At 45.8% G+C, this 14,054-nt stretch overlaps 1 protein-coding gene across 1 annotated transcript in view; it reads right to left on the bottom strand.

Annotated features, from left to right (window-relative positions):
• LOC311148340 (guanine nucleotide-binding protein G(i) subunit alpha-3-like) overlaps positions 1–12,960 on the bottom strand; it is a 56,355-nt gene extending 43,395 nt beyond the window's left edge. Inside the window, exon 1 of the mRNA XM_084185275.1 lies at positions 12,410–12,960. Coding sequence (XP_084041401.1) covers positions 12,410–12,527 — 118 coding nt within the window. The 5' untranslated portion in view covers positions 12,528–12,960. The remainder of the gene's footprint in view (positions 1–12,409) is intronic.
• Positions 12,961–14,054: the final 1,094 nt, after the last annotated feature.

Here is a 14,054-nt window from a genome sequence, read left to right as displayed (position 1 = left end):
CTGATTGGAGCGTGCTGTGTCTCTCTCGCTCTGATTGGAGCGTGCTGTGTCTCTCTCGCTCTGATTGGAGCGTGCTGTCTCTCTCTCTCTGATTGGAGCATGCTGTCTCTCTCTCTCTGATTGGAGCGTGCTGTCTCTCTCTCTCTGATTGGAGCGTGCTGTCTCTCTCTGATTGGAGCGTGCTGTCTCTCTCTGATTGGAGCGTGCTGTCTCTCTCTGATTGGAGCGTGCGGTCTCTCTCTCTCTGATAGGAGCATGCTGTCTCTCTCTCTGATAGGAGCGTGCTGTGTGTCTCTCTCTCTGAAGCATGCTCTCTCTCTCTCTGATAGGAGCGTGCTGTGTCTCTCTCGCTCTGATTGGAGCGTGCTGTGTCTCTCTCGCTCTGATTGGAGCGTGCTGTGTCTCTCTCTGATTGGAGCGTGCTGTGTCTCTCTGATTGGAGCGTGCTGTGTCTCTCTGATTGGAGCGTGCTGTCTCTGATTGGAGCGTGCTGTTTCTCTCTCTGATTGGAGCGTGCTGTCTCTCTCTCTCTCTGATTGGAGCGTGCTGTCTCGCTCTCTCTGATAGGAGCGTGCTGTGTCTCTCTCACCGATTGAAGCGTGCTGTCTCTCTCTCTCTGATTGGAGTGTGCTGTCTTTCTCTCTCTGATTGGAGTGTGCTGTCTTTCTCTCTCTGATTGGAGTGTGCTGTCTCGCTCTCTCTGATAGGAGCGTGCTGTCTCGCTCTCCCTCTCTGATAGGAGCGTGAGGTCTCTCTCTCCCTCCCTCTCTGATTGGAGTGTGCTGTGTCTCTCTCGCTCTGATTGGAGCGTGCTGTGTCTCTCTGATTGGAGCGTGCTGTCTCTCTCTCTGATTGGAGCGTGCTGTCTCTCTCTCTGATTGGAGCATGCTGTATCTCTCTCTCTCTTCCTCTCTCTCTGATAGGAGCATGCTGTGTCTCTCTCGCTCTGATTGGAGCGTGCTGTGTCTCTCTCGCTCTGATTGGAGCGTGCCGTCTCTCTCGCTCTGATTGGAGCGTGCTGTCTCTCTCTGATTGGAGCGTGCTGTCTCTCGCTCTGATTGGAGCGTGCTGTCTCTCTCTCTCGCTCTGATTGGAGCGTGCTGTGTCTCTCTCGCTCTGATTGGAGCGTGCTGTGTCTCTCTCGCTCTGATTGGAGCGTGCTGTGTCTCTCTCGCTCTGATTGGAGCGTGCTGTGTCTCTCTCGCTCTGATTGGAGCGTGCTGTGTCTCCCTCGCTCTGATTGGAGCGTGCTGTCTCTCTCTCTCTGATTGGAGCGTGCTGTCTCTCTCTCTCTGATTGGAGCGTGCTGTCTCTCTCTCTCTGATTGGAGCGTGCTGTCTCTCTCTCTGATTGGAGCGTGCTGTCTCTCTCTCTGATTGGAGCATGCTGTCTCTCTCTCTGATTGGAGCGTGCTGTCTCTCTCTCTCTGATTGGAGCATGCCGTCTCTCTCTCTCTCTCTGATAGGAGCGTGCTGTGTGTGTCTCTCTCTCTCTGATAGGAGCGTGCTGTCTCTCTCTCTCTGATAGGAGCGTGCTGTCTGTCTCTCTATCTGATAGGAGCGTGCTGTCTGTCTCTCTCTCTGATAGGAGCGTGCTGTGTGTGTCTCGCTCTCTCTGATAGGAGCGTGCTGTCTGTCTCTCTCTGATAGGAGCGTACTGTGTGTCTCTCTCTCTCTCTCTCTGATTGGAGCGTGCTGTGTCTCTCGCTCTGATTGGAGCGTTCTGTGTCTCTCTCGCTCTGATTGGAGCGTGCTGTGTCTCTCTGATTGGAGCGTGCTGTCTCTCTCGATCTGATTGGAGCGTGCTGTCTCTCTCTCTGATAGGAGTGTGCTGTGTGTCTCTTGCTGTCTCTCTCTGATAGGAGCGTGCTCTGTCTCTCTCTCTCTCTGATAGGAGCATGCTCTGTCTCTCTCTCTCTCTCTGATAGGAGCGTGCTCTGTCTCTCTCTCTCTGATAGGAGCGTCTTGTGTGCGTCTCTCTCTCTCTGATAGGAGCGTGCTGTGTGTCTCTCTCTCTGATAGGAGCGTGCTGTGTGTGTCTCACTCTCTATGATAGGAGCGCTCTCTCTCTCTCTCTCTCTGATAGGACCGTGCTGTCTGTCTCTATGATAGGAGCGTGCTGTGTGTGTCTCTCTCTCTCTCTCTCTGATAGGAGCGTGCTGTATGTGTGTGTCTCTCTCTCTCTCTCTCTGATAGGAGCGTGCTATGTGTGTCTTGCTCTCTCGCTCTATGATAGGAGCGTGCTGTCTCTCTCTCTCTGATAGGAGCGTGCTATGTGTGTCTTGCTCTCTCGCTCTATGATAGGAGCGTGCTGTCTCTCTCTCTCTGATAGGAGCATGCTATGTGGCTATTTTAAGACTTTTGAAGCGAGATGAAATACAGATGAAAGATTAGGATGCTGTCATTTTTACATTTACATTTACGTCATTTAGCAGACGCTCTTATCCAGAGCGACTTACAAATTGGTGCATTCACCCTATAGCCAGTGGGACAACCACTTTACAAATTTTTATTTTTATTTTTTATTTTTAAATTTTGGGGGGGGTAGAAGGATTACTTTATCCTATCCCAGGTATTCCTTAAAGAGGTGGGGTTTCAAATGTCTCCGGAAGGTGGTGAGTGACTCCGCTGTCCTGGCGTCGTGAGGGAGCTTGTTCCACCATTGGGGTGCCAGAGCAGCGAACAGTTTTGACTGGGCTGAGCGGGAACTATGCTTCCGCAGAGGAAGGGGAGCCAGCAGGCCAGAGGTGGATGAACGCAATGCCCTCGTTTGGGTGTAGGGTCTGATCAGAGCCTGAAGGTACGGAGGTGCCGTTCCCCTCACTGCTCCATAGGCAAGCACCATGGTCTTGTAACGGATGCGAGCTTCAACTGGAAGCCAGTGGAGTGTGCGGAGGAGGGGGGTGACGTGAGAGAACTTGGGAAGGTTGAACACCAGACGGGCTGCGGCATTCTGGATGAGTTGTAGGGGTTTAATGGCACAGGCAGGGAGCCCAGCCAACAGCGAGTTGCAGTAATCCAGATGGGAGATGACAAGTGCCTGGATTAGGACCTGTGCCGCTTCCTGTGTAAGGCAGGGTCGTACTCTCCGAATGTTGTAGAGCATGAACCTGCAGGATCGGGTCACCGCCTTGATGTTAGCGGAGAACGACAGGGTGTTGTCCAGGGTCACGCCAAGGCTCTTCGCACTCTGGGAGGAGGACACAACGGAGTTGTCAACCGTGATGGCGAGTCATCAACCTGTCTGGCTGCTCTGTACATAAGATCCTATTAAATTACACTATTCTAATGATTAATTATATGGTTCTGCACAGCCAAGATGATGGTGATGGTGTTGTGAAGCACAGGCAATGAGCTCAATGTGATGATGTTTTAGCATAGTCAAACCTTTTACTGACTGAAAAAATAGCCTAGTCCAAGAATAATTTGTTTTAGGCTAATCAACGTTTTCATATCTGGATACTGAGCAAGATGGTGAAATCTCTTTTGTAGCGGTTTGCGTGAAAGCAGAATGAGGGTGTACAGGGTTCGAGAAGCATCTAGTAGAGATACTGGTGGGCTATTGGATGCACCAACTGGGCAGAGGTTTGTTGTGCGCTGTTAAACAAGAGAAGGTAGCTAGATTCTGCCTGTGAAATCAGACTCTCTCGTCGGCCCATATTTATAGTGCAGTGTGCATTGGGCTACAGGAAGGCGCATGGGGCACTGGTATCATGTGGAAGAATCCTCATAGACAGAACTATACCATGATGCAGCCTGGGATGTGAGAGTGCAGTAGAGCCGCCGGGCACTAAAGGGAAAGCTTGGATAGTGTCGGTCAGATATCAATGGAGCGTCCCTTAAAAAAGAGGAGACAGAAGGAGAATGGGAGTATTTCTGTACACTAGGGCAGGGACCATACCAGTATCGATATCGGCAAAGAAACAAAACACCAAGCAGCTGAAATTTTCTTTAGGAAAACAGCCCTAACGTTGTCATCCACAGTCACATTGATTTCCCCCCCCCCCCCCCTCTTTTTTGCCATGGAAAAAGATCAATCGCAATAATGGTATCGTCCCGGCCCTACTGTATATAGGAATGGCCTAACGAATATCAGTTCACTGTAATGAGGTAGTACTTGACTTAACAATACTGTGCATGTGAGATGCTGCAGACTGCAGTACTCCAGTATGTTATCCCTTCCATGAACAACAATAAAATATCTAGCCAACAATATCATTTATGAAAGGAAATGTGTTTGTTTTTTTCCATTCATTGCCGCACAAGAGCCAATCCCAGATATCATGTTGTACTGTATGGTGTACAGTAGTACAGAGGACACAAAAAACAACTCAACCATATTATTGAAGGTCTGTTTGAAATGGAAACAAACCCGGGTAGAGGAAACATACAGTAGCCTATATTGACATGAGGATTAGCTGTCCGAGTCTGCTACTGTAGAACTATTTTGTTAACAAAAGATGTGTTTGCGTTTTTTGCGTGTGAGCGCGCTCTTGTATGGTCTTGTCCTTCTGTCCTCGTAGGGACCTAAAATCCCCAAAAAGTCCCCTCAAGGATAGTAAAACAACAAACACGTCCCCACGAGGACAACGGCTATTCTAAGGTTAGGGGTTAGGGTTCAAATTAGGGTTTGTGTTAGGGGTTAGGGGTTAAGGTTAGGTTAAGGAAAATAGAAAACAATTTTAGGTCCCCAAGAGGATAGAAAAACAAGTGTGTGTATGTGTGTGGGTTCTTCTTTCCTTGTGGGTATCTAAAATCCCCAAAAGTCCCCACAACGATAGTAAAACAAGGAAGATTCTCCCTCGTGGGGACATTTCCCACGTCCCCATGAGGACAAAGGCTATTTTAAGCTTAGGGGTTAGGTTTAGGGTTAGAATTAGGGTTAGCGGTTAGGGAAAATAGGATTTTGAATGGAAATTAATTTTAGGACCCCACGAGGATAGAAGAACATGAAGCGTGAGCGCTCGTCTCCTAAACAGAGCACAGATCACCACAGAGAGACAATCATCTCCATAAACATGGAGGGTTGAATCAGCGTGGGAACAGCATAGTATGAAAGCGTTTCAACTCGAGAGCCACAGTATTCAGGCTAGCTCTCATTAGACAGGGAGGACACACAACACAGTTGGAGTTGGGGGTGGACAGAACTATAGTGGTTGGACTGGCTATCATTTAGAGGTTTGGACAGGGAATCAATATAACAATAACCGCTTGTCTTTCAGCTAAGGAATCTACATCTAAATGATCTGTTCATGATCTGTTCCCTTCCAGACAGTTTGAGGAATTAAGGCTTCATAATCAGCTACTGTGTTCTGCACCGTGTCAGGACAACTCTGTAAAGCAACAAAAAAAGCTTTAGGTCAGGGGTGGAGATTATTAGAGAGGAAAAGCTTGGTTTTGATTGCGTCTTCTCTACTAACTTTCTCATTCACTAACCTTCTAATACTATAACAATTTGCCTTGAAATAGCAACATTCACCAGATTTGACATGGTGTGTGTTTGACAGAATTCTATTTTGGAACTGCAAAGTGCTCCCGCTGTTAGGACTACGTGATCACGTTAACATTTATGGATTATCTTGTGCATTTCAGACTTCGCCATCTAAGCTTAAAAAGAGTATCCTTGGGGACCTTTCACATGTTCTTAAGTAAAAGCACAGCCTCAGAACAAGCCTCAGTTTAGCAGGAGTTTTGAACGTGCGATAACAAGATGACATAAAAACAAAAGAAGTTGTAGCCTTTATTACCCAAACCTACAGTACACCTAGGGCGACTTTTCACATGCAAGACCATTTCACTTGCAGGCTAGCCTAAGACTGAGTTAGAAGGAGTTTTGAATGGAGGAAGTTAGTCGTGAATCACATTCATGTGGTCTAGCACAAGGATGAATTTAACTGGACACTAAGGTTAAGTCCCAAATGGCACCCTGTTCCCTTTATAGTGCACTACTTTAGACCAGGGCTCCCATAGCAATGTAGTGCACTACATAGGGAATAGTGTGTCTTTTGGGACTTCGGGCCTACCCTAACGACTCTCCGGTCTTCCAAGGGAGCTGTGATTTGGTTTCGTGTTGGGCGGGGAAAATAATCCTAATAGCCTGGTCCCAGATCAGTTATTATCCTAGGCCTAATACTGTATAGCCAACTTCCAAACAGATCTGGGACCAGGCTAGAGTCCTAACAGCTCCCTTGTTTTTCCCCAATAAATTCCCTTTGTTCCATGCCAGGCCTGGGAGAGAGAAATGAGGACAGAGCCTGGAAATGGAAAACCACTTTTCTGTGTGGTTGGTCAATAGAGAGAGCTGTGTGGTTGGTCAATAGAGAGAGCTGTGTGGTTGGTCAGTACAGAGAGCTGTGTGGTTGGTCAATAGAGAGAGCTGTGTGGTTGGTCAGTACAGAGAGCTGTGTGGTTGGTCAGTAGACAGAGCTGTGTGGTTGGTCAGTAGACAGAGCTGTGTGGTTGGTCAGTAGACAGAGCTGTGTGGTTGGTCAGTAGACAGAGCTGTGTGGTTGGTCAGTAGAGAGAGCTGTGTGGTTGGTCAGTACAGAGAGCTGTGTGGTTGGTCAATAGAGAGAGCTGTGTGGTTGGTCAGTACAGAGAGCTGTGTGGTTGGTCAGTAGACAGAGCTGTGTGGTTGGTCAGTAGACAGAGCTGTGTGGTTGGTCAGTAGACAGAGCTGTGTGGTTGGTCAGTAGACAGAGCTGTGTGGTTGGTCAGTAGACAGAGCTGTGTGGTTGGTCAGTAGAGAGAGCTGTGTGGTTGGTCAGTAGACAGAGCTGTGTGGTTGGTCAGTAGAGAGAGCTGTGTGGTTGGTCAATAGAGAGAGCTGTGTGGTTGGTCAATAGAGAGAGCTGTGTGGTTGGTCAATAGAGAGAGCTGTGTGGTTGGTCAGTAGACAGAGCTGTGTGGTTGGTCAGTAGACAGAGCTGTGTGGTTGGTCAGTAGAGAGAGCTGTGTGGTTGGTCAGTAGACAGAGCTGTGTGGTTGGTCAGTAGAGAGAGCTGTGTGGTTGGTCAGTAGAGAGAGCTGTGTGGTTGGTCAGTAGACAGAGCTGTGTGGTTGGTCAGTACAGAGAGCTGTGTGGTTGGTCAGTACAGAGAGCTGTGTGGTTGGTCAGTACAGAGAGCTGTGTGGTTGGTCAGTACAGAGAGCTGTGTGGTTGGTCAGTAGCAGGGTTGAATGGTGTCAACCCGGTTCCTGAGATTTACCACCCAAAACCACTCCCTTTTCCTGGGATAAATAACTGTGGGAAACCGGTAAATTATAATACATTATTTATATGACCAGCATGGCGTGAAATGGAACTGTTAAATTATATGTGATGTCTAAATCTGGCTTCTCTACGGCCTCTGCATGATGAAGCGTTAACGCTCAGGGTGGGGACAGACAACCCATCTCAGTATGGAGCGCAGTTCACAATGCACAATGCATCTATCATCTCATCATGGTGACAATGCATGTAGACCTATCATCTCATCATGGTAAACTTTTTTTCTCGTGACAGGCCTACATTTGCTGCAGCATAGTTTAATATAAAGACAGAATGCACGTCTAATTTACCCATCTCCATCCGGCTTTCGGGGGAGGTGAATCGTTTTAAAACAGCCTATCACTCGATTATCGTTGCTTTAAATCAGTGCGCGCGTGAGCACGCTCTCGCAGTCTCTCCATCAATTCCATTCAAATTGCCTCCAAAATAGATCATCCTGTTCTAGATTGCTATAAAGCCTACCTTATTCAGGTAATACATTAAATGCACTATTAGCCTTATATTTAGCTAATTAATGATGGGTTATGCATAATAAAGCGTCTAACTTATAGCCTCTGTCTCTTGCGCAATACGCAACCACCCGTGCCCTGCTGGCCTCTACTTAAGAAACGCTCTTTAGCTCTTGGAGTCCCATGCAGGAAACGCTAGACTAGGATAGCTCGCTGGACATTATTCTTTGGCATTTCTTATACCAATAGACTATTCGAAGAGGTACTCAAGCGCTTTCTTCTTCTTCTGAATGTTAAATACGGCAGCCAATAGAAATCTTGGGGTAGTTTGAAAGAAGAGGGAACGAACGAGCGACGGCGTTAGGCTACAGCAGTTATTTATTCAGAGCCTTCTGCATCTAATTCTAGTCCTATATTATTCAAGGATGTCATTAGAATGATGAAGATAAGGACAACGAAACGTATTTCATTTAACTGTTGAAAGAGAGGAAAGAATAAAGCAACAATAGAGAGAGAAAGAGGACGTAGGCTAGGTAGCTTAGTGGTTAAGAGCGTTGTGCCAGTAACCGAAAGGTCGCTGGTTCTAATCCCCGAGCCGACTAGGTGAAAAATCTGTCGATGTGCCCCTTGAGCAAGGCACTTAACCCTAATTGCTCTGGATAAGCGTGTCTGCTAAATGACTAAAATGTTAATGTTACCCGTGTGCTCCATACTGTACAGCCTTTACTCTTCCTATTAAGCTAGCCTGCCTAAATATGCTGCAGAGCTATCTGACTAGTTCTTAAAAGTAGATAAGGCATACTTTCACCAACTGTCTCTGTCGTGGTGATGTGCACATTTCTCTCTCAATGCGGTCTGTATATGTGTATCTGACCTAAGATAGCAGGTGAATCTGCCCAGAGATCTGTGTCCTCTGCTCCTGTAAGTCGCTCTGGATAAGAGCGTCTGCTAAATGACTAAAATGTAATGTAAATGCTAATAACATTAGGGGGAATATTATGAAAGGTGTACGTGTCAGCCTACTAATTATACAAATAGGGCCCCATTATATTTCAAAAATGTTAATCAAATTCACTAGCCTATACTTGTAACTTTGTAGGCCCAGAATGTGCACCAGAATCCCATGTTCTCTCTCTGCTTTATCATGGTTTGAACGATGTGCATAATTCCAGTCCATATAATACAATGCAGTAATACAGTTCACACAAGATTAGCCTAGTTTCATTTATTTACCCAAGAGAGCATATAGCTAGCTATATCTATGGGCTTTTATGTTTTTCTGTTGTGCGTAATGTGCAGTAGCCTATATCATATATGTATTGGATAACGGCACAATCATTAGGGTTTTTTGGGGGGGCTTATAAAATGTATTTAATGTATGGTTTATAAAATGTATTTAATGTATGGCTCATCCGGCCCAGGTAGCATCAGACTTACATTTTCGAACAAAACTCGAATCGAATCCAGACCAGGTCTATTTGTATGCTTTATAATGCTTCTGAATGACACTTCCGGTACCAGGTTACCCTGTGATTTATTCTCGGGATGGAACATTTGTAAAATACCGGGAAAATATTCAACCCTAGTTAGTAGACAGAGCTGTGTGGTTGGTCAGTAGACAGAGCTGTGTGGTTGGTCAGCAGACAGAGCTGTGTGGTTGGTCAATAGAGAGAGCTGTGTGGTTGGTCAGTAGAGAGAGCTGTGTGGTTGGTCAGTACAGAGAGCTGTGTGGTTGGTCAGTACAGAGAGCTGTGTGGTTGGTCAGTACAGAGAGCTGTGTGGTTGGTCAGTACAGAGAGCTGTGTGGTTGGTCAATAGACAGAGCTGTGTGGTTGGTCAATAGAGAGAGCTGTGTGGTTGGTCAGTAGAGAGAGCTGTGTGGTTGGTCAGTAGAGAGAGCTGTGTGGTTGGTCAGTAGAGAGAGCTGTGTGGTTGGTCAGTACAGAGAGCTGTGTGGTTGGTCAGTAGACAAAGCTGTGTGGTTGGTCAGTAGAGAGAGCTGTGTGGTTGGTCAGTACAGAGAGCTGTGTGGTTGGTCAGTAGACAGAGCTGTGTGGTTGGTCAGTACAGAGAGCTGTGTGGTTGGTCAGTACAGAGAGCTGTGTGGTTGGTCAGTAGACAGAGCTGTGTGGTTGGTCAGTACAGAGAGCTGTGTGGTTGGTCAGTACAGAGAGCTGTGTGGTTGGTCAGTAGACAGAGCTGTGTGGTTGGTCAGTACAGAGAGCTGTGTGGTTGGTCAGTAGACAGAGCTGTGTGGTTGGTCAATAGAGAGAGCTGTGTGGTTGGTCAGTAGACAGAGCTGTGTGGTTGGTCAGTACAGAGAGCTGTGTGGTTGGTCAGTACAGAGAGCTGTGTGGTTGGTCAGTAGACAGAGCTGTGTGGTTGGTCAGTAGACAGAGCTGTGTGGTTGGTCAGTACAGAGAGCTGTGTGGTTGGTCAATAGAGAGAGCTGTGTGGTTGGTCAGTAGACAGAGCTGTGTGGTTGGTCAGTAGACAGAGCTGTGTGGTTGGTCAGTACAGAGAGCTGTGTGGTTGGTCAGTACAGAGAGCTGTGTGGTTGGTCAGTACAGAGAGCTGTGTGGTTGGTCAATAGAGAGAGCTGTGTGGTTGGTCAGTAGACAGAGCTGTGTGGTTGGTCAGTAGACAGAGCTGTGTGGTTGGTCAGTACAGAGAGCTGTGTGGTTGGTCAGTACAGAGAGCTGTGTGGTTGGTCAGTACAGAGAGCTGTGTGGTTGGTCAGTAGAGAGAGCTGTGTGGTTGGTCAGTAGAGAGAGCTGTGTGGTTGGTCAGTACAGAGAGCTGTGTGGTTGGTCAATAGAGAGAGCTGTGTGGTTGGTCAGTACAGAGAGCTGTGTGGTTGGTCAGTAGAGAGAGCTGTGTGGTTGGTCAGTACAGAGAGCTGTGTGGTTGGTCAATAGACAGAGCTGTGTGGTTGGTCAGTAGAGAGAGCTCCAAATAAAATGAAAGTTTCCACTAGATATTTAGGCCTATTTAAATCAAATACAATTGTATTTGTCACATGCGCCGAATACAACAGTGAAATGCTTACTTACAAGCCCTTAACCAACAATGCAGTTTTTAAGAAAAATACGTTTTAAAAAATAGATACGTAAAAAATAAAAAATGATTAAAGAGCAGCAGTAAAATAACAGTAGTGAGGCTATATACAGGGGGTACCGGTACAGAGTAAATGTGCAGGGGCACCGGTTAGTCGAGGTAATATGTACATGTAGGTAGAGTTAAAGTGACTGTGCATAGAGAATAAACAGAGAGTAGCAGCAGCGTAAAAGAGGGGGTGGGGGGGACAATGCAAATAGTCCGGGTAGCCATTTGATTAGCTGTTCAAGAGTCTTATGGCTTGGGGGTAGAAGCTGTTAAGAAGCCTTTTGGACCTAGACTTGGCACTCCGGTACCGCTTGCTGTGCGGTAGCAGAGAGAACAGTCTATGACTAGGGTGGCTGGAGTCTTTGACCATTTTTAGGGCCTTCCTCTGACACCGCCTGGTATAGAGGTCCTGGATGGCAGGAAGCTTGGCCCCAGTGATTTACTGGGCCGTACGCACTACCCTCTGTAATGCCTTGCGGTCGTAGGCCGAGCAGTTGCCATACCAGGCGGTGATGCAACCAGTCAGGATGCTCTCGATGGTGCAGCTGTTTAACTTTTTGAGGATCTGAGGACCCATGCCAAACCCTAACTGCATTGTGCCTAGCATGTACCCATAGACTGTACTGTATAACGTTTCACACGTCCCACTATTAATAAACAGAAGCTGTTTTCTCACACAGTGTGATATCCTAGCTATATTTCTACTTATTGGCGCCATTGGCAACAACATGCGTTATAGGGGAGGGGCAAGGCTAACATGTTTCTTCTTGACATCATGTCTTCCTTAGCAGGTAGTATGTTCTGAAGATTATAGTCAAACTTGTCATCTGTTTACCTGACCCAGGGCAGACCATAAGGTATAAAAATAACTGCTCCCTCTTCCCCCCCCCCCCCCACTGTCCTGACACATTCTATGCAAATCTCACTAGACCACAAACACCTGATTCATGGCAGGAATGTTGTTTATCCTTACCACAACTCCATCACAATGAACATAAGCATTGGCTTTTTATTTGCCACCATAGTCGACACTTTGTAGTGTTAATACACTTCCATTGAGAGGTGGTGTTTGTTTGCATTCTGAAGTGTCGCTCTAAGAGGCTCTACAGCAGTGAGGGGAGGCAGGAGAGGAAACGGCCAAGAGCGCGATTTACTTACAACTGATACAAACTCAGCAGCATGTCTAAGCTTGGGCAATGGTCATAATATAACAGCTGTATTTGACAGAGACTGTGTGTGGGTGTGTGTGGGTGTGTGTGTGTTATAGGATTAGCAATGCCAATAAGGATTAGAGCATAATCAATTGGGGAACAAATGACATATATGGGATACATAAGAGTTTATTGAACAAGTGGAGAAAGCTCCTCAACTACATAGAATTCAGATGTCACATATAGAAAATAATGTTGCAGGAAGTAACGTTAATCAACTGAGATCAGATCACACGAAAGCAAGCAAAGAACGCTCAAATTAACTAATACAAACAAAGCATTTTCTCCCTGTAGATTCTGGTGCTATATTGTCACTCCTTTTTAGTTGGGGAAAATAGAAAACTTTCTAAAAATACAACGATAGCTATGACTTACCAAGTAGCAGAAGTTTCACTTCCCTGGATGCTTTGTCTCGGTCTTCTCGTAGGTTCCGATCAATTATTTTACTCCTTTCCATCGCTGCTTTGTCCTCTTGGCTGATCGTGCAACCCATTTTTAACACTTACTTGAGGTTTCTTGAAGATCTAGTTTGAATGGCAGCTACCGTTCATAAGTTGTTGGGGAGAAATACAAAACGTTCGGGTGCTTCCACGATAAGTTTCCCCCAGTCAGAGAGACAGAAAAAGGCGTTGGCACTCCGTTTGTATCGACAACAAACAGACAGAGATGCTGGTAAACTCACGCCAGCAAACCAAGTGTGGTTTAGCGCTGAAAGACACTTTGCAATCGATTTCTAGCTAAAAACCTTGTAAAGAAAGTAACTACACAACATTACTTTTCTATTCGAAATATTGACGTAGTCACACAATATATATTTTTTTTTACTATTAACTAGCTCGTAATAAACCTCAAAGCTACCGAGTAACTGAGTCATAGAATATCTATCTAGCTATCAATTCTTCTTGATTTGACTTGTTGTTGCATGAAGGCATCTGACCTACCAGCTGAGCTCATGCACGTCACGACATGCTGGGACAGAGGAACGCAAAGAAAAAAGAAAATCTATATTTTGGGGATGGATGGGAAATGTAGTCTAGACTCACAGTCAATTTGCTATTGCTTCTCTGAAAATAAAATAATATCGGCCTACATTCTTCAACTCTCATTAGCATATGCTCAGGAGAGTTTAATATGCTCACGTTTGAAAAATATTTTTGCAGCAATCCAGAAGCCTCTGTTTGAGGGAATACTATACCGAATGTTGTTTTGGGGGCAGAGGAACTTTTTTCTTTGGTATGACCGCCTCCCAGTGGAATTATATCTTCATCACAGGCAGCTCAGACATGAGAGAGCAGATCTGCATGCTGTAAACATAACGAGACGGGTATCTTCATACATACGTTTTATTGACAATTGCATCATTTAATTGACAAATTAGATTAACATAGCATACGGATTGTAAAAGGCAGACGCCATGATTTTAGAAGAAACACACACCCTTTAAACGCTTTAGAGTAAAAAATATAACAATTCTTTGGTTCTCTGTAGAACTTTTTGATCTTGAGAAATCAGGCCTGGGTCAAGTCTAGAAAAACTGACTCTGTAGCTGATTGGCCGCTTTTCAGGCAATTGAGAACTAAATGCACCTCCTCAATCAAGAAAGCTTAATCCTGCTACTTTCTAAGTCCTATCTCAGACTGCTGGTGATCCGTCAACATGTTGGAAGACAGTTAATGCACTGAAGCATTACAATTCTATCACATTAATCAAATTGATTTATTAAAACAATTTTTACATCAGTCTTTGTCACAAAGTGGGCCCCGTGTAGCTCAGTTGGTAGAGCATGGCGCTTGCAACGCCAGAGTTGTGGGTTCGTTTCCCACGGGGGCCAGTATTAAAAAAAACAAAAAAACATGTATGCACTCACTAACTGTAAGTCGCTCTGGATAAGAGTGTCTGCTTTAAAATAAGAAATAAATAAAAATCAAGTGCTTATACAGAAACCTAAAACCCCAAACAGTAAACAATGCAGACGTAGAAGCACGGTGGAAAAAGTCCCTAGAAAGGCTGGAACCTGGGA

This window comes from Coregonus lavaretus, assembly GCF_964263955.1.
Source record: "Coregonus lavaretus genome assembly, chromosome: 20".
NCBI classification, from domain to species: Eukaryota; Metazoa; Chordata; class Actinopteri; order Salmoniformes; family Salmonidae; genus Coregonus; species Coregonus lavaretus.
Note: the sequence above shows the minus strand (reverse complement) of the source record. Positions and strands in the feature narration are given on the sequence as shown.